Source organism: Bos mutus, chromosome 16, assembly GCF_027580195.1.
Source record: "Bos mutus isolate GX-2022 chromosome 16, NWIPB_WYAK_1.1, whole genome shotgun sequence".
NCBI lineage: Eukaryota > Metazoa > Chordata > Mammalia > Artiodactyla > Bovidae > Bos > Bos mutus.
Genome location: NC_091632.1, coordinates 25,645,032 through 25,672,691, shown reverse-complemented (window position 1 = coordinate 25,672,691; position 27,660 = coordinate 25,645,032). Strand labels below are relative to the sequence as shown.

The 27,660-nt window shown below is 46.0% G+C and overlaps 1 protein-coding gene across 2 annotated transcripts; it reads left to right on the top strand.

Annotated features, from left to right (window-relative positions):
• The first annotated feature begins 268 nt into the window (after nucleotides 1–268).
• TOR3A (torsin family 3 member A) lies at nucleotides 269–27,005 on the top strand. Of its 2 annotated transcripts, XM_005901551.2 has the most exons (6): nucleotides 272–625; nucleotides 1,954–2,067; nucleotides 2,669–2,934; nucleotides 4,557–4,735; nucleotides 25,505–25,629; nucleotides 26,154–27,005. In XM_005901551.2, the coding sequence occupies exons 1-6, from the start codon at nucleotides 358–360 to the stop codon at nucleotides 26,408–26,410; spliced, it is 1,209 nt and encodes a 402-aa protein (XP_005901613.2). In that variant the 5' UTR covers nucleotides 272–357; the 3' UTR covers nucleotides 26,411–27,005. The 2 variants fall into 2 exon arrangements, with proteins under 2 accessions (XP_070240974.1, XP_005901613.2); XM_070384873.1 differs by lacking the exons at nucleotides 25,505–25,629; nucleotides 26,154–27,005 and adding an exon at nucleotides 15,447–16,077 and having other exon boundaries at nucleotides 269–625.
• The last annotated feature ends 655 nt before the right edge of the window (nucleotides 27,006–27,660 follow it).

The window sequence follows — 27,660 nt, the reverse complement described above, 5'->3', positions numbered from 1 at the left end:
AGCCGAACGAAAGTAACTAGGTGATTGACAGTGGCCATTTCAAGGCCTGGCTTCAACTTCTTTGCAACCACGATCACCCAGAATAGACTGCTGCCTGGCAGCGAGGCCCCAGTCGGCTAGGCGGCGCCTGCAAGTGGCCTCGGGTTGCAGTCTCAAGAACCACTCGGTTTCGGTTCCTGCCGCAACCGGTCTCGCCCTGGGTCACCTGGGAGACAAGCTCGGCCCGCCTGCAGTTCCCATGGCAACACCAATCCCCGGCCAATCCGGGCCTCGGAAGTACGGGCGCCCGCCTTCAGGCCCGGACCCTGAAAAGGGCCGGGAAGGCCCAGCGGTGGAGGGCCTGCTGCCGGCCTGGCCATGCTTGGGGGCACAGAGCGTCTGCTCTGGCTCCTGCTTCTGTCGCTGCTGCTGCCGCCCCCGAGTGCATGGGGACACGGCGGCCAGGCGAGGCCGAGGGAGGGGACCGAGGAGGCGGGCTCGGCCAGGGCTTGGCTGGCCTTCCAGGGCCTGCGGGAGCGACTGAGGGCGGCCGGCGCGCTCTCCAGACGCTACTGGGCTCTCTTCAGCTGCCGCGTGTGGCCTGAGGGCTGTGGGGAGGATGAGGAGGCGTCGGCGCGGCCCCCAGGTAAGACCCTCAGGCTCAGGAGGGCGGGAGCGGGAGGGAGGGATGCGCGAGGCCCGCTGGGATCCGGCCGCGGCGTTCAGAGCCTCGCGCCTGTCCTGGGCCGTCGCGATCACCAGACGAGCGCCTTAGCCGCCGGCTCTGCTGTTCCGCCCAGCCTTTAGGCCGAGCTAAGAGCAGGGCAGCCTCTTCGGAACCAGGAACCCTCATCACAGCAGCTGGCGCTGCGTCCTTATGCAGACGAGCGGTCCTGGCTGCACTCCTCGCCCGTTCCTGGCTCCTCCAGACACGGCTTACACTTCCCTCCTGTCTCCGAAACTGCCCTGCCATTATTCCAAGGAGCTGCTCTTGCCCACATTCTTGATGACTTTAAGGAAAATCCCCAGTTGGGCACTCCCCCCAAGTACATTGTCCTCCTCCTCTGCTGCTTACAGAAGCCGAAGCTGGGCTACGAGTCCCCCAGACCTGAGTTCTGATTTATTCTCTGTCACTGATAAATTGAGGCAGGGTTGTCACATCAATGTTCTGGCCCTGGTGGTCTCTGAGACTCCTTGCAGTGGACGTCGTTAACTCTAGGTTCTGTAGTGATAATCCTGCAGTAGTGCTAGAAACATCTTTCATTTAAATTAAAAGTTCTTTTTTGGGGGGGTGGAGAGGAGAGCAGGGCCTCCAGACGTGAGGGATCTTAGTTCCCCAACCAGGGATCCAACCTATGCTCCCTGCATTGAAAGTACAGAGTCTTAACCACTGGACTACCAGGGAAGTCCCTAAAAGTTCTACATTTCCAGTGAATGGTTTTTGTTTCGTTTTTGCCAATGTTCAGTATATTCAAATTGACATCTGACAGAAGAATGGAGTCTGCCTGGCTACTGTCCATGGGGTCACAACTTAGGGACTGAACCGCAGCAAAAGAATCGAGACACTTGGGGTTGGCCGTGATCAGATGATTCTGCAATCCAGAGCAAGTGGGAAGCATGGCAATCACCAGTTACTGTTTGTCTCCTCGGAGACCGCAAACTCCTTGCAGGCAGGGCCTGGGTAACTAACCCTTTGGCACAAAACAAGATTTATTGTTGAGTAAACTGAGCTTTTGCTGCAACGAGAGCTGCATCTATAGCAAGGCCATCTGCTTCCTCATCCTGGAGAGGCCACCTGAGCCCACTCCCAGGTGCAGTGAGAGGAAGGCCCAGGGCAGAGCCAAGGGGTGGGGCGGGGGGGAGCGGTTCTGGAGAGAGGATGGAAGAACCGCTCTGGTGGCTTGAAGGGAGGCAGTGTTCAGCCCGCCCTGGGCCCTGGGCTCCATTCCTGTCTCACAGCTCCTCCTCTTCCAGGCTGGAGCCTTGCCCTGCTGGGCCAGCAGTACCTGGATATCTTGAGCATGTGGTCCTGCAGCTTCTGGGACTGCTGCGACAGAGGGGACTGCAAGATCATCAACAACTTCACAGGTTAGACTTCACGTGGCCCTCAGGGCCAGGAATCGGCGGGGAGGAGGCAGTTCAGGGAATGCCAAGGCATAGGGCCCCAGCCTCAGCCTGCCCATAGCCGGCAGCGTGGTAGAGACCCTCCCTGTCTCCACCATACCTCCCATACCCTGCACCCTCATGGCTGAAAGGAAGGCCTTGGCAGAGGGCTTTGCCCACAGTAGCTGCTTCAGTAGGTGTTGGCTGAATTAAATTGAAATGAATAAAATAAGGGGGTCTCCATAAAATATTTAGGGGGTCCTGAAATTTCCAGGCAGGAGCAACTTCATGGTAGTCGGGGGCTGGGTTCCTCCTCCAGACAGGACTCTGCAACCCTGCTAGGGGGGTGTCTTCAGAACCTTCAGAAAGGGTGAAATCAATGTGGATTTCTCAAACTCTTCAGAAAATAGCACTGAATCTCTTCTACTGCAAGGTCTGCCCAGTGGCTTCTTATTGTGGAGTCCCCAGACAGGATGGCTCCCACCTCAGAGATGGTCAGCGGTGCTCAGTCTCTCAGCCATCACCAAGCCTGGGGGGGGATGCATCTGTGTGTCCCTGCTCAGCGTGGCCTCTTCCCCACCCCTAGGCCTCGAGGCGGACCTGCGCGTGCGCCTGCACGGCCAGCACCTAGCCCGGGAGCTGGTCCTGACGGCGGTGAGGGGCTACTTAGAGAAGCCCCGGCCGGACAAGGCCCTGGCTCTGTCGTTCCACGGCTGGTCTGGCACAGGCAAGAACTTCGTGGCGCGGATGCTGGCGGAAAACCTGTACCAGGACGGGCTGAGGAGCGACTGTGTCAAGGTGTTCATCTCTACGTTGCACTTCCCTCACCCCAAGAATGTGGACCTGTACGAGGTGAGGCCGGCTGTGCTGAGGAGCTAGTGTGAGGGCTTGGGCCGGCGGAGCAGCCGAGACACAGGCCTGTGTGCTGGGAGGGAGGCTGAAGCAAGCCCTCGGTGTGGAGGTCGGAGGACAGCAGGGTGGGGGCGGACAATGCAGTGAAACCTGTTACCCTCAGAGACAGCTACTCAGCAGGTGAGGCCCAAGAGGGCCTGAGCTTAACCAGAGAATCCATGTGTTTAATTTGTCAACAGAAGTAGTGGAAATGCCTCAGGAAGTGTGAAACAGAGCATGCAAAAACTTTATCGTAATCTCCCCACATGGACACAACCAGTTAGCATTTTGGTGTACTTCCTTCAAGCTGTTCCCCTGCGCTCTTTAATGTCTTTATAATTTATACTGGACAGAAAGTTGCATTCCACAATCTTTTTTTAAAGAGGCTTCTCATAAGTGGTTTTTCCATGGCTTCCCAAAAGTACTCATTTCGTGCCAACAGGTGGACTCATCACATACAAAAAGTTTCTGCTGCTCTGCTATTTTGGGTTTTGTTCATTCAGACATGTTAGCCATGCAATGACCAAACCCCTCTGCAGCCTGACAGAGGTGACTGTGTGTATCTTTGGCTTTTAGTTTCTGTATTTGGAGTGTGTTAACCTGGGAAGATTATGTAACTTTGAGGACAGATTGCCATGGCAGTTTCAGTGTGGCCTGGCAGGGCAGGCTGCTGGTCAGGCCTCCCAAGAAAGAGCTAGCTGGCTTTTCAGTAGAACACCTGTGACTCTCAGCTTCCCCACTGTGGAAATCGACACATTCACACTCTCATACTCACACACTGGGGAGATGGGGCTGAAGTAAAAAACCAGGAAGGCTAGAGGTAGATGGAGACTGTGGGCTCTGCTCAAACACCTCTCCCTTGGGGAGGGAGGTGGGAGGGATGTTCAAGTGGGCAGGGACGTGGGTAAACCTATGGCTAATTCATGTTTGGTAGAAACCAACACAATACTGTAAATCAATTATCCTTCAATTAAAGATTAATTAATTAAAAAAAAAACACCTCTCCCTGGGGCAGGAGCCGGCCCTGTTTTCCTGGGGAACCCTGCAGAGCAGCATCTTTTCGTCCAGGGCTTACTATCCTGCCAGGGTGCGGAATCCCAGTTTTGAGTTGGGTCCCTCGGGCACCAGGCTGGGCTGAGATCTCAGGGAAGAAGGTGGTGGGTGCTCTGCTCCTGGGAGTTCAAGACAGGGCTGCCTCTGGGCACCTGAGCCTATTTCTACCTGTTATCCCTGTGTGAGCCTGACTGCTACCCCTGGGGAGGGTGAGTTAGCAGTTAGTTCTGGGATGGAACCTCATCCTGGAGGGGAGGAAGTAGGGCTGGGGCCATTTCCCAAGGCCCTTTCCCCAGGCTGGCTCCACTAGTTGGCTTTTAAATCTCAGGGTGCAGGAGAATCACCTGGGAGGCTTGTTAAAGAGGATGCCCTAGCTCCATCCCCAGAGGTTTAGATTGGTGGTTCTGTGGTGGAAACCAGCTCCAGGTGATCCATTGTAGACACCCTGGGAAAACCAGTGCCTCACTAGGGCCCTCAGGGCCGGGAGGTGCCTCCCACTGCTCCCCAGCAGCTCCCCGTATTCTGTGCAGGAGGAGCTGACGGACAAGATCAGGAAGACGCAGGAGCACTGTCGCCAGACCCTGTTCATTTTAGACGAGGCTGAGAAGCTGCACCCAGGACTGCTGGAGGCCCTCAGGCCACACCTGGAACGCCAGGCCCCCAACAACCACAGAGCCGAGTCCAAGAGAACCATCTTTCTTTTTCTCAGGTGAGGCCTGAGAAACAAAAGTCAGAAGGACTGGGTGAGGGGAGGAAGAACCCTGTCCAGGCAGTGCATGTGCCAAGCTTGGGAGCTGGCGGGGAGGGGAGGGGTTCATGCTCTCCTAGGCTGCCTGTCCTTTTCCGCAAAGGAAACCAACACAAACTCCAGGAGAGAAAACAGAAGCCCAGCTGCTTGGGTGGCAGCAAGGGTGGGGAGCCTTAGGTCTCCAGCCTTGATTCTACTAAACACTTCTGCGGGACTCTGACCCACCCCCACCACCTGCACAGGCCAACTCCCCGGACCAGCCTGGGGAAGACCCAGCCGTCCCTTATCTGGCCTCCTCCCTGGTTCTCAGGATGGGGAGGCTCCCTCAGACTCCCCAGTTAGTACATGGCCTCCTGAAGGAGGGCTACCGGGAGTCCCCTCTTAGATGGACATTAAGTGGTTTTTTTAAATTGAGGTATAATGGACATATTAGTTTCAGGTGTGTAATTGATTTGCTATTTGTTTATATTGTGAGCTGATCACAATAAGTTTAGTTAACATCTGTCACCATTCATAGTTATAAAACCTTTCTGTTCCTGTGATGAGAACTTTCAAGGTGTACTCTTCTCAGCAACTTCCAAATATGCAATGCAGTATTATTTACTAAAGCCACCATGCTGTACATTACATCCCCATGAGTTACTAGTTGAAGTTTGTACAGTATTCACCTTATTTTTTCTCTCTTTCTGACCTATTTCACTCAGCATACCTTCAGGGCCCACCCATGTTGTTGCAAATAGCAAGATTTTCTTCTTTTTAATGGCTGAATAATATTCCATTATATATGCATTTTTGCCCCTTTATCCATTCATCTATTGATGGACACACGTCATTTCTTATCTTGGCCATTGTAAATAATGCTACAGTGAACATGGGGGTGCAAATATCTCCTTGAGTATTTTCATTCTCTCTTCAGATAAATATCTAGAAGTAGAATTGCTGGATCATGTGGTAGTCCTATTTTTAGTTTCTTGAGGAACTTCGATACTGTTTTCCATAGTGGTCGCACCAGTTTACATTCCCACCAGTGATGCACAGGGGTTCCCTTTTCTCCACAGCCTTACCAACACTGGTTATTTCTGATCTCTTTGATGACAGGCATTCTCACAGGTGTGAGGTGGTATCTCATTGTAGTTTTTGATTTGCATTTCCCTCGTGATCACTGACATTGAGTACCTTTTCATGTCTCTGTTGACCACTTGTATGTCTTCTTTGGGAAGGTGTCTATTCAGAGCTTTGTTCATTTTTTCATTAGATTATTTTTTGCTGCTGAGTTGTATGAGGTCTTTATAGATTTTGAATACTAACCCCTTATCAGGTATATGATTTGCAAGTATCTTCTCCCATTTGGTAGGTTTCCTTTTTGTTTTGTTGATGGTTTTCTTTGCTATGCAGAAGCTTTTGGTTTGATGTAGTCCACTTGTTTATTTTTGCTTTTGTTGCCTTTGCTTTTAGTGTGAAATCCAAAAAAATAATTGCCAAGACCACTGTCAAGGAAATTACCACTTATGCTTTCTTCTAGGAGTTTTATGGTTTCAGGTCTTAAGTTCAAGTCTTTAATCCATTTTTTTCTTCATTTTATTTTATATTGGAGTATAATTGATTAACAATGTGTTAGTTTCAGGTGTTCAGCAAAGTAATTCAGTTATACATGTATCCTTTTTCAAATTCTTTTCCCATTGAGGCTATTACAGAGTATTGAGCATAGTACCCTGTGTTATACAATAAGTCCTTGTTGGTTATCTATTTTAAATATAGTAGTGTGTACATGTAAATCTCAAACTTCTAATTTATTCTGCCCCTCCCCCACCTTTCCCCTTTAGTAACCTTAAGTTTGTTCTCTCAGTCTGTGAGTCTGTTTCTGTTTCGTAATAAGTTCATTTGTATCATTTTTTAATTCCACATATAAGCAATGTCATATGATATTTGTCTTCATCTGACTAATCTCCAGATCCGTCCAAGTTGCTGCAAATGGCATTATTTGATTATGTAATGGATGAGTAATATTCCATTGTATATATGTATCAGTCTTCTTCATCCATTCTTCTGCCAATGGACATTTAGGTGCATGGATTAATTTCTGGGGTTTCTATCCTCTTTCATTGATCTATATTTCTGTTTTTGTGCCAGTACCATACTGTCTTGATTACTGTAGCTTTGTAGTATAGTCTGAAGGCAGAGAGCCTAATTCCTCCAGCTGTTTTTCTTTTTCAAGATTGTTTTGGCTATCTGGAGTCTTTTGTTATGTCTCCATACAAATTTTTTAAATTTTAGTTCTATTTCTGTGAAAAATATAATTGGTAATTTGATACGGGTTGCATTGAATCTGTAGCTTGCCTTGAGTGGTACAGTTATTTTGACAGTATTGATTCTTCCAATAGAAAAACATGATATATCTTCCATCTGTGTCATCTTTACTTTCTTTCATCAGTGTCTTATAATTTTTGGAGTACAGGTCTTTTACCTCCTTAGATAGGTTTATTCCTAGGCATTTTATTCTTTCTGATATAATGGTAAATGGCATTGTTTAATTTCCCTTTCTGATCTTTCTTTGCTAGTATATGGAAATGCAACAGATTTCTGTGTCTTAATTCTGTATCCTGCTACTTTACTGAATTCATTGAGCTCTAGTAGTTTTCTGGTAGGATCTTTAGGGTTTTGTGTGTATAGTGTGTCATCTGCAAACAGTGACAGTTTGACTTCTTTTCCAATTTTAATTCCTTTTATTTCTGTTTATATCTTTTTCTTCTCTGATTACCATGGGTAGGACTTCCAAAATTATGTTGAGTGGCAAGAGAGGACATCCTTGTCTTGCTCCTCATCTCAGAGGAAATACTTTCAGCTTTTCATCATTGAGTATGTTACCTGTAGCTTTGTCATCTATGGCCTTATTATTGAGGTATGTTCCCTCTTTGCCCACTTTCTGGAGAGTTTTTATCATAAGTGAGTGTTGAACTTTGTCAGAAACATTTTCTGCAACTATTAAGATGATCACATGGTTTTTATTCTTCAGTTTGTTCATGTGGTGTATCACACTGGTTTGCAGATATTAAAAAATCCTTGCATTGCTGGGATAAATACCCTTCATCATTTTAATGTACTGTTAGGCTTCGTTTGTTGGTGTTTTGTTGAGGATTTTTGTGACTGATCATCAGTGATATTGGCCTGTAATTCTTTCTTTGTGGTATCTTTGTCTGGTTTTGATATCAAGTGATGGAGCCTCATAATGAGTTTGGGAGTGTTCATTTCTCTGCGATTTTTTTTTTTGGAATATTTTCAGAAACTATTCTCTAAATGTTTGATAGAATTTGCCTGTGCACCATCTGATTCTGGACTTTGGTTTCTTGGGAGTTTTCAACCATAGTTTCAATTTTAGTACTTGTGATTGGTTCGTATTTTCTGTTTCTTCCAGAGTCAGTCTTGGGAGATTGTACCTTTCTAAGAATTTCTCCATTTCTTCTAGGTTGTCCATTTTATTAGCATATAGTTATTTGTACTGATCTCTTATTTTCATTTATTTCTGCTCTGATCTTTATGATTTATTTCCTTCTAATAACTTGGGGTTTTGTTCTTCCTTCTCTAGCTTTAGGTGTAAGGTTAGGTTGTTTGTGGTTTTTCTTATTTCCTGAGGTAAGATTGCATTGCTATAAACTTTTTTTTTTTTTTGCTGCTTTTGCTACATCCTCTAGGTTTTGGATTATAGTGCCTTCACTTTCATTTTTCTCTAGGTATTTTTTCATTTCCTCTTTGATTTCTTCAGTGATTCATAGGTTGTTTAGTGGCATATATTGTTTAGCCTCCATGTGTTTGTGGGGTTTTTTTTTTAACAGGTTTTTTCCTTATAGTTGGTTTCTAATCTCATAGCATTGTTTAGAAAAGAGGCTTCATATGGTTTCAGTTTTCTTAAATTTACTGGGGGTCACTTTGTAGCCCAGCATGTGATCAGTCCTAGAGAACGTTCCACGTGCACTTCAGAAGAATGCTGCTGTTACATGGAATGCTCGATGAATATCAATTAAATCCAACTGGTCCAATGTATCATTTAAAGCCTGTATTTCCTTATTGATTTTTCTGTCTGGATGATATGTCCATTGATGAAAGTGGCCTTTAAAGTCCCCATCTATTATTGTGTTACTGTCAGTTTTTCTTTTTATGACTGTTAATATTTTCCTTATATATAAAGTATTTGCCTTATATATTGAAGCTTCTATGTTGGGTGCATCAGTTCAGTTCAGTCGCTCGGTCATGTCCAACTCTTTGTGACCCCATGAACTGCAGCACACCACACTTCCCTGTCCATCACCAACTCCCGGAGTTTACTAAAACTCATGTCCATCGAGTCGGTGATGCCATCCAACCATCTCATCCTCTGTCATCCCCTTCTCCTCCCACGTTGTCTTTCCCAGCATCAGAGTCTTTTCAGATGAGTCAGTTCTTCGCATCAGGTGGCCAAAGTATTGGAGTTTCAGCTTCAGCATCAGTCCTTCCAATGAGTATTCAGGATTTATTTCCTTTAGGATGGACTGGTTGGATCTCTTGCAGTCCAAGGGACTCTCAAGAGTCTTCTCCAACACCACAGTTCAAAAGCATCAATTCTTTGGCACTTAGCTTTCTTTATAGTCCCACTCTCACATTCATACATGACTACTGGAAAAACCATAGCTTTGACTAGACAGACCTTTGTTGGCAAAGTAATGTCTCTGCTTTTTAATATGCTGTCTAGGTTGGTCATAACTTTTCTTCCAAGGAGCAAGTGTCTTTTAATTGCATGGCTGCAATCACCATCCACAGTGATTTTGGAGCCAAAGAAAATACAGTCACTGTTTCCATTGTTTCCCTGTCTATTTGCCATGAAGTGATGGGACTGGATGCCATGATCTTAGTTTCCTGAATGTTGAGTTTTTAAACCAACTTTTTCACTCTCCTCTTTCACTTTCATCAAGAGGCTCTCTAGTTCTTCTTCGCTGTCTGCTATAAAGATGGTGTCATCTGCATATCTGAGGTTATTGATATTTCTCCCGGCAATCTTGATTTCAGCTTTTGCTTCATCCATTCCAGCATTTGGCATGATGTACTCTGCCCAGTGGCTCAGAGGTTAAAGTGTCGGCCTCCAATGCAGGAGACCCAGGTTCAATCCCTGGGTTGGGAAGATTCCCTGGAGAAGAAAATGGCAACCCATTCCAATATTCTTGCCTGGAGAATCTCATGGACGGAAGAGCCTGGTAGGCTACAGTCCACGGGGTCGCAAAAAGTCAGACATGACTGCGCAACTTCACTTTCTTTCACTCTGCATATAAGTTAAATAAGCAGGGTGACAGTATACAGCCTGGACGTATTCCTTTTCCAATTTGGAACCAGTCTGTTGTTCCATGGCCAATTCTAACTGTTGCATCTTGACCTGCATACAGATTTCTCAGGAGGCAGGTCAGGTGGTCTGGTAGTCCCATCTCTTGAAGAATTTTCCAGTTTGTTGTGATCCACACAGTCAAAGGCTTTGGCATAGTCAGTAAAGCAGAAGTAGGTGTTTTTCTGGAACTCTCTCGCTTTTCGATGATCCAACAGATGTTGGCAATTTGATGTCTGGTTCCTCTGCCTTTTCTAAATCCAGTTTGAACATCTGGAAGTTTACAGTTCATAAACTGTTGAAGCCTGGCTTGGAGAATTTTGAGCATTACTTTGTTAGCCTGTGAGATGAGTGCAATTGTGTGGTAGTTTGAGCATTCTTTGGCATTGCTTTTTTTGGGGATTGGAATGAAAACTGACCTCTTCCAGTCCTGTGGCCACTGCTGAGTTTTCCAAATGTGCTGGCATACTGAGTGCAGCACTTTCACAGCATCATCTTTCAGGATTTGGAATAGCTCAGCTGGAATTCCATCACCTCCACTAGCTTTGTTGTAGTGATGCTTCCTAAGGCCCACCTGACTTCACATTCCAGGATGTCTGGTTCTAGGTGAGTGATCACACCAACGTGGTTATCTGCGTCATGAAGATCTTTTTTGTATAGTTCTTTTGTGTATTCTTGCACCTCTTCTTAATATCTTCTGCTTCTGTTAGGTCCATACCACCTCTGTCCTTTATTGTGCCCATCTTTGCATGAAATATTCCCTTGGTATCTCTACTTTTCTTGAGGAGATCTCTAGTCTTTCCCATTCTATTGTTTTCCTCTATTTATTTGCATCGATCCCTGAGGAAGGCTTTCTTATCTCTCCTTGCTGTTCTTTGGAACTTTGCATTCAAATGGGCATATCTTTCCTTTTTTTCCTTTGCCTTTAGCTTCTCTTCTTTTCACAGCTATTTGTAAGGCCTCCTCAGACAACTATTTTGCCTTTTTGCATTTGTTTTTCTTGGGGATGGTCTTGATCCCTGCCTCTTGTACAGTGTCACAAACCTCAGTCCATAGTTCTTCAGGCACTCTGTCTATCAGATCTAATCCCTTCAATCTATTTGTCACTTCCACTGTATCGTAAGGGATTTGATTTAGGTCATACCTGAATGGTCTAGTGGTTTTCTCTACTTTCTTCAATATAAGTCTGAATTTGGCAATAAGGAGTTCATGATCTGAGCCAGTCAGCTCCCGGTCTTGTTTTTGCTGACTGTATAGAGCTTCTCCATCTTTGGCTGCAAAGAATATAATCAGTCTGATTTTGATATTGATCATCTGGTGATGTCCATGTGTAGTCTTCTCTTGTGTTGTTGGAAGAAGGTGTTTGCTATGACCAGTGCATTCTCTTGGCAAAACTCTGTTAGCCTTTGCCCTGCTTCATTCTGTACTCCAAGGCCAAATTTGCCTGTTACTCCAGGTGCTTCTTGACTTCCTACTTTTGCATTCCAGTCCCCTATAATGAAAAAGACATCTTTTTTGGGGTGTTAGTTCTAGAAGGTCTTGTAGGTCTTCATAGAACCTGTTTAGGAATTTTGGGTGATATGTTTACAATTGTGATATGATCTTCATAGCTCTATCGTTCATCTTTATGTAGTATCTTTCTTTGCTCTTGTAAAGTCTTTATTTTAAAGTCTATTTTGTCTGATATGAGTATTACTACTCCAGCTTTCTTTTGATTTACATTTGCATGGTATACCTTTTTCTGTACCCTCATTTTCAGTCTGTATGTTTCCCCAGACCTGAAATGGGTCTCTTGTAGACAGCATATATAAAGAGTCTTGTTTTGTATTCATTCGGTCTCTCAGTTGAAGCATTTAATCCATTCACGTTTAATTTGGTTATTGATATATATGTTCTTATATTTTGTTAATTGTTTTGGATTTGTTTTGTAGGTCTTTTTTTCTTCCTTTCCTCTTTTGTTCTCTTCTCTTGTGATTTGGTGACTAACTTTAGTGTTGTGCTTGGATTTCTTTTTCCTTCCCTGTGTATCTATTGTAGATTTTCAGTTCGTGGTTACTATGAGGTTTTGGTATTTACAAACAAGAGTGTTTTAAGTGTTCCTGGTCTTTTAGCTTTTATATGCATTTCCAATATCCTGCATTTGTACTCGCCTCTTCCCATGATTGATGGTTTTGGTATCATGTATTTGTGTGTGGGTGATTTTCTACTTTTATTGTATGTTTGCCTTCACCAATGAGCTTTTCCCATTTGTAATTTTCTTGTTTCTAGTTGTCACCTTTTCTTTTCTGCTAGAGAAGTTCCTTTAGTATTAGTTACAAAGCTAGTCTGGTGGACTGAATTCTCTTAGCTTTTGCTTGTCCGTAAAGCTTTTGATTTCTCCATTGAATTTGAATGAGCAACTTGTTGGGTAGAGTATTCTTGGTTGTAGTTTCTTCCCTTTCATACTTTAAATATATTGTATCACTCCCTCCTGGCCTGCAGAATTTCTGCTGAGAAATGAGCTGATAACCTTATGGGAATTCCCTTGTATGTTATTTGTTACTTTTCTCTTGTTGCTTTTAATATTCTTCATTGTCTTTACTTTTGTCTGTTTGATTACTGTGTTTCTCAGCATGTTCCTCCTTGGGTTTATCCTGCCTGGGACTCTCTGCACTTCCTGGAATTGAGTGACTGTTTCCTTTCCTAAGAGAAGCTTTCAGCTATTAATATTATCTCTCCAAATATTTTCTCAGGTCCTCTTTCTTCCTCTTATCCTTCTGGGGCCCCTATAATGTGAATGTTGCTGCATTTAATGTTGTCCCCGAGGTCTCTTAGACTGTCCTCTTTTCATTCTTTCTTCTTTATTCTGTTTCATGGCAGTGATTTCCACCATCCCGTCTTACAGCTCACTTATCTGTTCTTCTCCCTCAGTTATTCTGCTATTGATTCCTTCTAGTGTATTTTTATTTCAGTAACTGTTCATCAGCTTGTTTATCCTTTTTTAAAATTTTAGGCATTTATTTTAAGCTGCACTAGGTCTCCGTTGCTGTGCACAGGCTTTAGTTGCAGTGAGCAGGGGCTGCTCTTCACTGAGGGCACAGGCTTCTCACTGCAGTGGCTTCTCTTGTTGCAGAGCAAGGGCTCTAGATGCATGGGCTTCAGTAGCTGTGGCATGTGGGATCTTCCTGGACCAGGGATCAAACCTATGTTCCCTACATTGGCAGGTGGATTCCCAACAACTGGACCACTGGGGAAGTGCTGTTTATTCCTTACTTCTTCGTTTCATGTATCTTCTAGATCTGTGACTCCATTCTCTTTCTACTGATTCTTTTTCTTGGATCATCTTTACTATCATTCCTCTGAATTCTTTTTCAGATAGGTTGCCTCTCTTCACCTCATAGGTTGCCTCTCTTCACATCACTTAGTTGTTGTTCTGGGGTTTTATCATGTTCCTTCATCTGGGACACATTCCTCTGTCATCTCATCTTGTCTTACTTTCTGTGATTGCAGTTTCCATCCACAGACTGCAGGGTTGTAGTTCTTGCTTCTGCTGTCTGCCCCCTGGTGGATGAGGCTAATAGGCTTGTGTAGGTTTGAGGCTTGTGCCCTACTCTTGGAGGTCACACACAAGGTTTCATGTGCACCAGGATCCAAGGAAAAAAGCAGGGACTTCATAAAAGCCTGGGCAAGACCTATTAGCTGGTATTGGAGGGCCTCCTGCAGAGGGTGAGGGTGGCTGTGGCTCATTGCAGGGACAAAGACCATTACAGTGGTAGTTCTGGGGGTATTCATTGGTGTGAGCCCTGCTGGAGGCTGCCATTTTCTCACCAAGACCTGGCTCCACCCAACCGCCAGTAGGCTCCAGTGCTGGGACATCTCAGGCTGATAGGGTGGGAACACAGCCCCACCCATCAGCAGACAGACTGCTTAAAGTCTTCCTGAGCATAGAGCTACCTGCTAAACACCTTGACACTTTGACAAGAGGGATAAGACCCAGCTTCTGTTTCCCTCAGTCCTATGAAATTCCTGTGCCCAAATGCCACTGGCTTCGAAAGACAGATTATCTCATGTCTCCTTGTCCCCAGGCTAGGGAGCCTGACCTGAGGCTCAGAACTTTCCTGTGGGAGAACTTCAGTGATATAATTATTTTCCAGTTTGTGGGTCACCCATTCAGCCAGTATGAGATTTGATTTTATCACAGTTTTGCTCCTCCTACCATCTCATTGTGCCTTCTTCATCTTTGGATGTAGGATACCTTTTTTGGTTGGTTCCAGCATTTTTCATCCATGGTTATTCAGCAGTTTGTTGTCTTAAATGAGCTCATGTCCTACTCTACCATCTTATCTCCATCTTCAATCCATTTTGAGTTAATTTTTGTGTATGGTATAAGACAGTGGTCCAGTTTCATTCTTTTGCATGTGGTTTCCTAAGAAATTTATTGAAGAGACTGTCGTTTCCCCACTGCATATTCTTAGCTCCTCTTTTGTAAATTAATTGACCATATATGCATGGATTTATTTCTAGGCTCTCCACTCTGTTCCATTTATCTATGTGTCTGTTTATATGCCAGTATCATACCGCTTTGATTACTAAAGCTCTGTAAAATAGTTCATGTGCTGGGAGTCCCCTCTTCAGTTCAGTTCAGTTGCTCAGTCGTGTCTGACTTTGCGACCCCATGAATCACAGCACGCCAGGCCACCCTGTCTATCACCAACTCTCGGAGTTTACCCAAATTCATGTCCATCGAGTCGGTGATGTCATCCAACCATCTCATCCTCTGTCGTCCCCTTCTCCTCCTGCCCTGAATCCCTCCCAGCATCAGAGTCTTTTCCAATGAGTCAACTCTCTTCACATGAGGTGACCAAAGTATTGGAGTTTCAGCTTCAGCATCAGTCCTTCCAATGAACACCCAGGACTGGTCTCCTTTAGGATGGACTGGTTGGATCTCCTTGCAGTCCAAGGGACTCTTAGAAGGGCGTTAATTTTTCAAGTCAGCATATTAGTTGAAATTTAAGTACAAACGACCCTTAAAAATTTCCAAGGTATAAACAGTTGGAGAATAGTTTCCCATGAAGTCCAACATGGCCAATTCTTTCCCCAGCCTTGGAAAGTCTGTTTCTTCACTGATCATGAGAGGAAGTCACTGGCCTGGAATTCAGGGTATAATGTCAATGAAAAGCTCTCCAGCTACTGTGTTGAGGTCTGCAACCTTACAATGCAGGACTGATCCCTTTATAAACACTGCACTCCATTTCCTGTTTTGCTCTACTGTGTGCCATGGGTTCTGGAAATGGCTTTGCAGAAAGTGAATTTTGAAATCAAGTGTCCAACTGTTTCTTTTTATGGCAGCTCCAACAGAAAGTCCTTGGTTCAGTTCAGTCGCTCAGTCATGTCCAACTCTTTGCGACCCCATGAATCACAGCACGCCAGGCCTCCCTGTCCATCACCAACTCCCGGAGTTCACCCAGACTCACATCCATCGAGTCAGTGATGCCATCCAGCCATCTCATCCTCTGTCATCCCCTTCTCCTCCTGCCCCCAATCCCTCCCAGCATCAGAGTCTTTTCCAATGAGTCAACTCTTCGCATGAGGTGGCCAAAGTACTGGAGTTTCAGCTTCAGCATCATTCCTTCCAAAGAAATCCCAGGACTGATCTCCTTCAGAATGGACTGGTTGGATCTCCTTGCAGTCCAAGGGACTCTCAAGAATCTTCTCCAATACCACAGTTCAAAAGCATCAGTTCTTCGGCGCTCAGCCTTCTTCACAGTCCGTCCAACTCTCACATCCATACATGACCACAGGAAAAACCATAGCCTTGACTAGATGGACCTTTGTTGGCAAAGTGATGTCTCTGCTTTTGAATATGCTATCTAGATTGGACATAACTTTCCTTCCAAGGAGTAAGCATCTTTTAATTTCATGGCTGCAGTCACCATCTGCAGTGATTTTGGAGCCCAAAAAAATAAAGTCTGACACTGTTTCCACTGTTTCCCCATCTATTTCCCATGAAGTGATGGGACCAGATGCCATGATCTTCGTTTTCTGAATGTTGAGCTTTAAGCCAACTTTTTCACTCTCCATTTTCACTTTCATCAAGAGGCTTTGTAGTTCCTCTTCACTTTCTGCCATAAGGGTCGTGTCATTTGCATATCTGAGGTTATTGATATTTCTCCCGACAATCTTGATTCCAGCTTGTGTTTCTTCCAGTCCAGCGTTTCTCATGATGTACTCTGCATACACGTTAAATAAGCAGGGTGACAATATACAGCCTTGATGTACTCCTTTTCCTATTTGGAACCAGTCTGTTGTTCCATGTCCAGTTCTAACTGTTGCTTCCTGACCTGCATATAGGTTTCTCAAGAGGCAGGTCAGGTGGTCTGGTATTCCTATCTCTTTCAGAATTTTCCACAGTTTATTGTGATCCACACAGTCAAAGGCTTTGGCATAGTCAATAAAGCAGAAATAGATGTTTTTCTGGAACTCTCTTGCTTTTTCCATGATCCAGCAGATGTTGGCAATTCGATCTCTGGTTCCTCTGCCTTTTCTAAAACCAGCTTGAACATCAGGAAGTTCACGGTTCACATATTGCTGAAGCCTGGCTTGGAGAATTTTGAGCATTACTTTACTAGCATGTGAGATGAGTGCAGTTGTGCGGTAGTTTGAGCATTCTTTGGCATTGCCTTTCTTTGGGATCGGAATGAAAACTGACCTTTTCCAGTCCTGTGCCCACTGCTGACAGAAAGTCCCCCAAGTTCTATTAGCAGTCAAGTTTGGGTCCCTCTTGGCCCAACTTGAATGCATCACAAGCAGCTTCTTTTTTTTTAATTATTTTTAATTGAAGGATGATTGCTTTACAGTATTAGGTTGGTTTTTACCAAAGATCAACATGAATCAGCCATAGGTTTACCCATGTCCCCTCCCACTTGAACATCCCTTACACCTCCCTCCCCATCCCACCCCTCTACGTTGTTACCGAGCCCTGGTTTGAGTTCCCTCAGTCATACAGCAGATTCCCATTGGTAATCTATTTTACATAGGGTAATGTATGTTTCCATGTTACCCTCTCCATACATCCCACCCTCTCCTTCCTCCCCTGCCAGCCTTGTCCATACGTCTGTTCTCTGTCTCCATTGCTGCTCTTCAGATAGGTTCATCAGCACCATCTCTCTAGATTCCGTATATATCCATTAGTATATGATATTTGTTTTTCTGACTTACTCCACTCAGTCCATGGGGTCGCTAAGAGTCGGACACAACTGAGCGACTTCACTTTACTTTTCACTTTCAAGCATTGGAAAAGGAAATGGCAACCCACTCCAGTATTCTTGCCTGGAGAATCTCAGGGACGGGGGAGCCTGGTAGGCTGCCGTCTATGGGGTCGCACAGAGTCGGACACGACTGAAGCGACTTAGCAGCTTAGCAGCCACTCTGTATAATAGACTTTATATTCATCCACCTCATTAGGACTGACTCAAATGTGTTCCTTTTTATGGCTGAGTAATATTCCATTTCATATATGTGCCACATTTCTTTATCCATTTATCTGTCAATGGACATCTAAGGTGCTTCCATGTCCTAGCTATTGTAAATAGAGCTGCAGTGAACACTGGGGTACATGTGTCTTTTTCAATTCTGGTTTCCTCAGGGTATAAGCCTAGTAGTGGGATTGCTAGGTTATATGATGGTTTAATTCTAGTTCTTTAAGGAATCTCCACACTGTTCTCCATAGTGGCTGTACTAGTTTGCATTCCCACCAACAGTTTAAGAGGGTTGGTTCCCTTTTCTCCACACCCTCTCCAGCATTTATTGTTTGTAGACTTTTGGATAGCAGCTATTCTGACCGGCATGAGATGGTACCTCATTGTGGTTTTGATTTGAATTTCTCTGATAATGAGTGATGTTGAGCATCTTTTCATGTGTTTGTTAGCCATCTGTATGTCTCCTTTGGAGAAATGTCTGTTTAGGTCTTTTGCCAACTTTTTGATTGGGTTGTTTGTTTTTCTGGCATTGAGTTGTATGAGCTGCTTGTATATTTTGGAAATTAATCCTTTGTCAGTTGTTTCATTTGCTATTATTTTCTCCCACTCTGAGGATTGTCTTTTCACCTTGTTTATAGTTTCCTTTGCTGCACAAAAGCTTTTCATTCAGTCCCACTTGTTTGTTTTTATTTCCATTACTCTAGGAGGTAGGTCATAGAGGATCTTGCTGTGATTTATGTCATAGAGTGTTTCTGGTCTTACATTTAGATCTTTAATCCACTTTGAGTTTTCTTTGTGTATGGTGTTAGGCAATGTTCTAATTTCTTTTATGCATAGCTGTCCAGTTTTCCCAGAAGCACTTACTGAAGAGACTATCTTTGCCCCATTGTATATTTTTGCCTCCTTTGTCAAAAATAAGATATCCATAGGTGCATGGGTTTGGGCTTTCTATCTTGTTTCATTGGTCTATTGGAAATATGAATTGTGAGATTTTTTTTTGTTCTAGTTCTGTAAAAAACACCATTGGTAATTTGATAGGGATTGCATTTAATCTGTGGATTACATTTGGTAGTATAGTCACTTTCACAGTATTGATTCTTCCAACCCAGGAACATGGAATCTCTCTCCATCTGTTTACATCGTATTTGATTTCTTTCATCAGTGTCTTATAGTTTTGTCTCCTCAGGTAGGTTTATTCCTAGGTATTTTATTTTTTTGTTGCAATGGTAAAGGGATTGATTCCTTGTTTCTCTTTCTGATTTTTCATTATTAGTATATAGGAATGCAAGTGATTTCTGTGTATTGATTTTGTATCACTGATTAGCTCTAGTAATTTTCTGATGGTATCTTTAGGGTTTTCTATGTACAGTATCATGTCATCTGCAAACAATGAGAGTTTTATTTCTTTTCCAATCTGGATTTGTTTTGTTTTTCTTCTCTGATTGCCATATCTAGGAATTTCCAAAACTATGTTGAATAATAGTGGTGAGAAATCTTGTAGGGAATGCTTTCAGTTTTTCACCATTGAGAATAATGTTTGCTGTGAGTATATCATATATGGCCTTTATTAAGTTGAGGTAGGTTCTTTCTATGCCCATTTTTTGAAGTTTTTATCATAAACAGGTGTTTAATTTTGTCAAAAGCTTTTTCTGCATCTATTGAGATTATCATATGGTTTTTATCTTTCAATGTTAGTATATCACACTGGTTTGTATATGTTGAAGAATCTTTGCACCCCTGGGATACACCTGACTTGATCATGGTTTTTTGATCTTTTTAATGTGTTGAATTGTGTTTGCTAGAATTTTGTTGAGGATTTTTGCATATGTTATCAGTGATACGGGCCTGTAATTTTCTTTCTTTGTGTTGTCTTTGTCTGGTTTTGGTATCTGGGTGATGGTGGCCCCATAGAATGAGTTTGAAAGTGTTCCTTCCTGTGCAATTTTTTGGAAGAGTTTTAGAATGATAGGCATTAGCTCTTGTCTAAATATTTGCTAGAATTCACCTGTGAAGCCATCTGGCCCTGGACTTTTGCTGTGGGGGAGGTTTTTGATCACAGTTTTAATTTCAGTGCCACAAGCAGCATCTTGCATTCAGTGGAAGCCAAACCACTCTCCCTGCCATCACCCTCCTCCCGCAGGCCAGTACATGCTCACTGGGGGATTTTCCCCAGCTTTAGCATACCCCTCTGGTGACTCAGCTGGTAGAGAATCTGCCTGCAATGCAGGAGACCTGGGTTTGATCCCTGGGCTGGGAAGATCCCCTGGAGAAGGGAGAGGCTACCCACTCCTGTATTCTGGCCTGGAGAATTCCATGGACTGTATAGTCCATGGGGTCACAAAGAGTCAGACACAACTGCGCGATTTTCACTGTGAAGAGAATTAAGGGGTCTGGTTTTCCCTCGAGGCTTGGAAAGAATGGAGGAGTGAGCTGGGATTTTGGTCTGTAAGGCTGACAGGACACTGCAGTGCATTGTGAAGGAGGGCGGAGGAGCCGCCAAGGTTATTTTAAGAGGAAAGCAGGGAAAGATTTTCTGCTGTGATTTGTGGTTCAGAATTAGGAGGCAAGGACAATAAATGCTTTGAATTAGCTCTCCTCCTCAGCTGTGTATTACTCATCCCCTTTTGAGGCAGCCCGGAACTATGGATCTCTTTCTGTTGTGATCAATTAGGTGGGGGCTCCAAAATGCAGGGTCAGATAAGGAGTCATCTTGGTCCCCAAGCCCTGACAGGGGTGGGGACCCAGAACCACTGTTGAAGGGAGTTCTTCCTTCAGAATAGAAGGAAGCCTGGAGCCCGGCCGCCTCAGGTGCCCTTTCCTAGTGCTAGGATCCTTTGCCTTTGTGCATGGCTTCTTCCCTCCACGCTGCCTGGTTCCTTCCTCCTCCTCGGCCGAGCCCACTCCTGCCTCCTGGCAATGGCCGTGGCCAGCCTTTCCCCAACTTGGCCCAAGCTGCCCAGACGCTGACTTTCCCGCCAGTTCTTGGCACAGAAAACCACCCTCACTGGTGGCAGGATTTCCTAACGTGACCCAGGTGCCCCTGCTAACTCTAGGCAGACGTTGTAGTATTTTAGTCATTGACCCGCCAGCACTGCCCTCATCTAACCCACTGCCTGCCCTTCCCCCCATTACCCCGGCCTCTGTGCCCTGTCCGAGGCCAGAGGGTCCCAGTGAGGGCAGAGTGTGGGCAGGGTCTGGGGAGACGCTGCCCCCACCGGGCCTGCTCTGGCAGGGGATGCAGAGACCCTGCTGGCCCTGGAGGAGCCTCTGAGCCCCTTGGGGAGGAGGATGCACAGTGGTGACAGGAGGCGAGGACAGAGCCTCCAGTTCCATTGACTCTGTTGTGGGCCCAGCCTGTGAGAGCCAGTGGGGCCCAACAGGCCTGGGTGGACTGTCTGGAGCCTGAGGGCCAGCCAGACTGACCCTGTGGCCCAGCACCTCTAGACCCCATCGGGTGTTCTGGTGATGGGCGGGGGAAGACGGTGTCTCTGGACTTGATTTCTACAGTGACCTTACCTATGTGGTGAGGACTCTTACATTTGAAAGGAAAGCACGGATGGTGTAAACAAATCACTGGTATAAGGCCAGCGGCTTAACCCTGAAGCAAATCCTGAGCGTGCTGTTTGAAGTGCTAGTGGCTTTGCTGGCCCCCCTGCAACGTGGTGGTGCCTGATGGTAGAAACGAGGTGGCAGTTGGAGCGGGGCTGCAGCTAGAGTCACCCCAACCCTCAGAGCCAGTCCTGCCCCTGGGCCTGAGGAAATCAGGGCCCCTGGCTGGGTACCAGAAAACTAACATTGACTACCTTTGCCTATTTCTACCAAGTATAGAAGCTCTGGGAATGGTGTCACAGGGCTGGACAGGCACGTGGAACTCTGGAGATCAGAACCACGGTCCTCCCATTGAAGTTGTAAAGTAAAGAGAGAATTAATACCTGTTCTCTTTGGGCTGTGGTCAGGAGAAGAATGGATAGAAAGGGCTTTAAAAATTAAAAGAACTATACAAGTGTAAATTGTTCATGGAATCAAAGGCCTTGTACCCCAGCACACAGAAAGTACTTGTGGAAATGTCTATTTGTTGACCGACAATCAAATCTAAGGTGACCTAAGGAGGGTTTCTTAATCGTCTGCTTCTGGTCTGTCCTTTTACAAATTAGGAAATGAAGGCTCGGGGAGATGACGCTCAAGTCGAGTTTGTGGCTGTTCTTTAGGGAAGACTTAGTGGTCCAGGCTGGGGTTGGCGAGCACAGTTCTAGAGAATCCTTTGAGTCCCTGTCCTCTGTGGTCTTAGGACTAGTAAGACCACATGCTATCCCCTCCCAGAGCCAGGGCAGAGGGCACGTCACTAGGGAGGCCTTCCGTCCCACGTCCCTTCAGACCTCCCAGTCCGCAGGTGACCTGGGAGGATGTGGAGGGAACTGAAGCGCTCTGCGAGGGCAAGCTCTGTTAAAAAGTATAATGTTGGGGTTGGGTTGGAATAGAAAAGGGGCCCTGATTATATACTGGTGGGTGAGATAAAGCCTGAAACTAGAGGAAGAAGAGAGACCCTTGGCTGTGGGACTAGAGGAGAAGAGTCAGAAGGGAGGTGGAGACCTCAGGCGTCCTGTCAGGTGGCCTTCTAGGTGCAAATGGGGACGGCACTGGAGTCTGTGCCTGGCACTGAGTGAGTGAATCCTGGTCCTCTCCCCTTCGCCCTGGATGCCTGCCCTGCAGCCTGCACACGTATAGACCTGCCTTTACCTCCCGTGAGTTATGCAGGATGGGTAGGTCTCGCCTCAGCTGACGCAGTTGTGGTCTGGCGTGTACACAGATGACCTGCCCAGTAGGCCTTCCTACAGGAAGAGGAGGATCGCAGCTTCAGGAAGTAGAAGAGAGTCGACGTAAGCAGCTTTCCCACCCGCAGAGGTCAGAGGAAGTCTGGCTGAGCAGGGGACAAGGGGTGGGGACTCCCCTCATCCATACCAGGCCTTCCAGCTGGGGGTTCCTGGCCTCGGGAGTGAAATGGAGCTGTGACGGGCACACTGGCCCCTAAAGGAAGGAAGACTGCATCCCTTGGCAGGAAAGGATGCCTGCCCCAGGAGGTGTCCATCCGTGGAGGCAGGCAGGCAGAGAACCACCCAGCTCCTCCTCTGTGTCCCAAACCCAGCCCCCAGGACACACTCAAAGGCTGAATGAGCAGACAGATGAGCTAACGTACCCGAGTGTCAGCCGCTCAGAGCTTGATGAGGACAGGATGGAAATATTGGATCTTTGCCCCTTCCCTTGCCTCCCTGCTTCCATCACTCGTACTCCCTCACTGTACTGGGCTGGAGGAAAAAAGCAGGGCAGAGCTCGGTTTGTGTAAGGAGCTAGCAGATGGCCTGGGGGGCGGGGACGTGAGTACTGTGAGGCAGAGAGGACGACGCCAGGAGCGGGGAGCATGACCTGCCGCCAGCTCCTGGCTCCACTTCCTCCTTCCCAGCTTCCCCCTCTAAGATTTCCTCTACCCCTCATCACTCTAACACAGTCCTCTTTCCTGTGTTTTAGACCCACAATTCCAGTGAAATTACAACCCCTAGTGAGGTCACAGGCAAGGGCACAACACTCAACCGTATGCAAATCCAAGCTGGCGTCGCCCCTCTTCTCTGAAACCGCACTTCTGCTGCGCAGGCTGCAGGCCCCTCCAGGCAGACACCACTTCTCTTTGGTGGCCTCCTCTGTCTTCTCACGTCTGTCAGTTACAGGGCCTCTCAGTTGTGCCTCCTACACTAACTTTAAACCCTTCTCCATTGCCTTTATCCTCTCTAAACATGCACTATGGCCCAAAGCTCCCTGACTAGTTTTCTCTTCAATCCAACCACTGTGGCCCAAGAACAATGTTATTAGAAAGTAAAGCCGCTCAGGGCACCTTACTACCCTGTACTCCCAAGTTCACAACCCTTCAACGGCTCTCCGTGGCTTATAAGCTAAAATCCACGTGACTGGCTGACAAAGGCCTCATGCCAGCCTCAGCCTGCCCTCCATGCCTCTGTTCCACACGCCTCTCTAAGCAGCTTGCAGCTCCTGACCCCCACAAGCCCTCTGACCACCCATGGCTGGACGTGTGCCCTTCCTGCCTCATGTCTGATGAGCACTGTGGGGTCTGCATGTGCCCAGAACCCTCCTCTGCCCTCTGAAGTCTTATCCCCAGGCCCCAGCTGCTCTGGAATCATACACATGGGCCTCTCTTTCCATACAGAGAAGTGTCGAGGGAAAGACCGACATCCTTGTGCACTCTTTGTGCACTCTGCATATAGTACAGTCTCAGTGTTGGTCAGAAGAGAGCAAGGCAGGGAGAATGGATGACCAAGCAGGACAGTGCCTCTTCTGTAGACTTGTGTTGTGACAAGATTTCCTGGAGGACGGGAGGCCCAGGGCCCTCAACCTCCTTTCTTCCAGTCACCAACAGCTCCAGTGGTCAGATCATGCATTTGGAAGCCAAATATAAAAATAATGAAATCTAAGACATGAGACCATTGAAACTCCTTGAAGAGAACATAGGCAAAACGTTTTCCAACATAAATTGTGGAAATATATTCTTGGATCAGTCTCCCAAAGCAAAAGAAATAAAAGCAAAAATAAACAAATGGGACTTAAAAGCTTTTGCACAGCAAAGGAACCCATCAACAAAATGAAAAGACAACCTGCTACAGAAAAGAAGATAATTTGTAAACAATGTAACAAGGGATTAATTTCCAAAATATATCTAACAGTTCATACAACTCAATAACTGCCCCCCTCCACAAAATTGGCATGTGTGCATGCTCAATCATGTCCAGCTCTTTGCAACCCCATGGACTGTAGCCCGCCAGGCTCCTCTGTCCATGGGATTTCCCAGGCAAGAATACTAGAGTGGGTTGCCAAGTCCTCCTCCAGGAGATCTTCCCGACCTAGGGATCAAATCTGCATCTCCTGCATTCCAGGGGAGTTCTTTGTCACTGAGCCTCCTGGGAAGCCCCCCAAAATGGAAAGAATACCTAAACTGACCTGCCTCCAAAGACATACAGATGGCCAATGAACACATGAAAAGATGCTCAACATCACTAATTATTAGAGAAATGCAAATCAAAACCACAATGAGATATCACTTCATCCTGCTCAGAATGGCTAGCATTAAAGTCTACAAATAACAAATGCAGGAGAGGGTATGGAAAAAATGAACCTTCCTACACTGTTGGTAGGAATGTAAATTGGTGCAGTCACTATGGAAAAGTCTGGAGGTTCCTTATAAAATTAAAAATAGAGCTACCATCTGATCCAGCAGTCCCACTCCTAGGCATATATCCAGATATGATGAAAATTGTAATTCAAAAAGATACATGCACCCCAATGCTCACAGCAGCAGTCTTTACAAAAGCCAAGATATGGAAACAACCCAAATGCCCATCCACAGATGATTATTTTAAGAAGATGTGAGGAACACGCACACACAATGGCACATTACTCACCCATAATATTGCCATTTGCTGGATGGACCTAGAGAATAGCACACTAAGTGAAGTCAGTCAGAGAAAGACAAATATTATATCACTTATATGTGGAATCTCAAATAATTATTCAAATTATCTATATACAAAACAAACAGATCCATAGATGCAGAAAACAAAGATGTGGTTACCAAAGGGGAAACGGGAAGTAGGGAATAAATTAGTATAGGATTTACAGATACACCCTAGTATATATAAAATAGTTAAGCAGCAAGGATTTACTGTATAACACAAGGCTCAATATTCAATATCTTATAATAACCAAAGTGGACAATCTGAAAAATATATATATAACTGAATCACTTTGTTATTCAAAGTGATTAGTTTGAATCAGTTTCACCTGAAGCTAACCCAACATTGTTTATCAACTCTAATTTTTAAAAAACCACCACCAACAGAATCTATTAACAGGACTTGTCTCTTTCAGTAACCTTGGGGGCAATATCATCAACGAGGTGGTCCTGAACCTGCTTAAGGCTGGGCAGTCCCGGGAAGAAGTCAGGATGGAACACCTGGAGTCCCGCCTCCAAGCTGAGATTGTGGCATCCACAGGTAAGTGATGGCCAGCCTTGCAGAACATAAGCCTCTGGTGAGAGGGGAGGTAGAGAAAAACGTGTATGTGCTGGAAGTTGTGCTCATGAGATCAGACAGGGTACTCAGGACCACAGAGGCGGTACCATATAATATTCTTGTCGTCAGCTTGACGTAGGCATGAGAAAAGTCCTTTTCTGAAAACTATTCCTTAAAAAGAGAACAGTTGGCCTTGGCCATACAGACCCTTGAAGAAGAAAGTCACTGTGTGAGTCCCAGTGGCTCAGCCTCCAGTCGTAGGCAGGGCCGCTGCACCTCTGCCATCAGATGAAACCATAGCCTGGCAGGCACGTGCACTGTCTCTCCCTCTCACACGTCTAGCTCCTCTCGGCCCTCTCTCCCTAAAGGGAGACACATAGTTGCATAGTTCTTGACACAGACTTAAGACAGGCTTCTCGGAGTTGGCCTTAGGGTGGGGGAACACCTCGACTCCAGCTGGGCTCAGCCCCAGCTCAGACCCCATGTAACCCTGCTCTTGATTTCAGACAGTGGCTTTGGGCACAGCCGTCTTGTGAAGGAAAACCTGATTGACCTCTTCATCCCCTTCCTGCCACTGGAGTTCCGTCACGTGAGGCTGTGCGCACGCGACGCCTTCCTGAGCCAGGACCTCCTGTATACAGAAGAGGCCCTCGACGAGATGGCTAGGATGATGGTGTACGTCCCCAAGGAAGAACAGCTCTTCTCTTCGCAGGGATGCAAATCTATCTCCCAGAGAATTAGCTATGTCCTGCCTGAGGGCTAGATGAAAACTGCCCGAAGCTGCCTTCCTTCCTCTAATGGACCCTGGGCTGTCGTGGCAGCACACTGTCCGGGACATAACGGGTTGGAAGGGCAGGCTAGCAACCAGCAGTCAGGAGCACACAAGCAGTGTGTAGAGGGGAGGCCTTAGATCAGAGACAGAGCCAGTGCTTCAGATCACTTGGTGCCTTAAAGAGCCACGTTCTGAAATGTGAGCCAGCTGGTTGGGAGAGGTGATGTGGGAGAGACATCCCAAGGATTTATTAGCATCTGCCCGCAGATGCCTGGCCTTGGTGTTGGGCCTGAGGCTGTAGTATGCTCGGTGACAGAAAGGGAAAGACTAACTTCTGCTTACCAGTGGCAGGGGCTGACCTCACGTTTGCAGGCTGGGTGGGTGAGCTTTCAAGTTGTTTCCCAGAGGGAGGCTGAGCAGCTTCTATCTGTGAGCTCAGGCCACAGCTTCAGGCTAAAGGGCACAGGGGAAGTTTGGTTTTTTTAATCAGTATAGGTGAAGATTTCTTCTGCTCTGCAGATTTTTAAGATTTAAATTAGTGACCTTAACATATGTAAAGATTAAAATTTTGTATTTTTTTCTAAAACCCTCGGCTGGCTTACCTTCTTACTGAGCCCTAGTAATCATGCTCCCGCGGCAAAATTCCATGCGCCATGTGGTATGGATGGGGACTGGTGGAGACGGGGTGTGTGCTGGCACCCAGAGCTGACAGGGGGGTCACCTGCTCTGCCAACTTACCTCCGTTTGCTGCGTGACCACATCAACTGAGCCGGGCTATTTCCGCCTCTTACTGAAGTAAGAGGCCTCCACAGCATCTTGCCCTTATATATGAAAACAGCACTCCTGTGCTCCCGGCTTTAAAGTCGTCCTTGAGGACCGAACGGCCACGTGTAGATGTGAGCACTGTGCCTCTAGATACACAGGAGGTACTCACCGTTTTGCCCCTTCCCTTGGCTCTCCCCTTCTGCCACACTTCTGGAATCACACACGGCTCTGCTTTAGTGTCATCACCTCAGGTGGCCCTTTTATTTACAGTCCTACCCACCCTCTCACCTGTAGCCCGAGTAAAAGGAAAATGCTTCTGCTTCTCTCCCATTTAACAATTACATTAATTTACTCCAACAGCTGCCCCGCGGCTAGGAGCACCTAGCCCGAGCCACCTTAGATACCCCATCAATACACAACGCGTGAAAGGAGCTCGGTTTCGCACCACCCATGGGACAGAAGTAAACTTGGCCTAA

Bases quoted from the DNA above. Each gene is read 5' to 3' on its own strand.
- TOR3A (XM_005901551.2), top strand. From the start codon at position 358: ATGCTTGGGGGCACAGAGCGTCTGCTCTGGCTCCTGCTTCTGTCGCTG. The intron at 2,068-2,668 runs GTTAGACTTCAC...CCCCACCCCTAG, and splicing joins GATCATCAACAACTTCACAG to GCCTCGAGGCGGACCTGCGC. The intron at 25,630-26,153 runs GTAAGTGATGGC...TCTTGATTTCAG, and splicing joins TGAGATTGTGGCATCCACAG to ACAGTGGCTTTGGGCACAGC.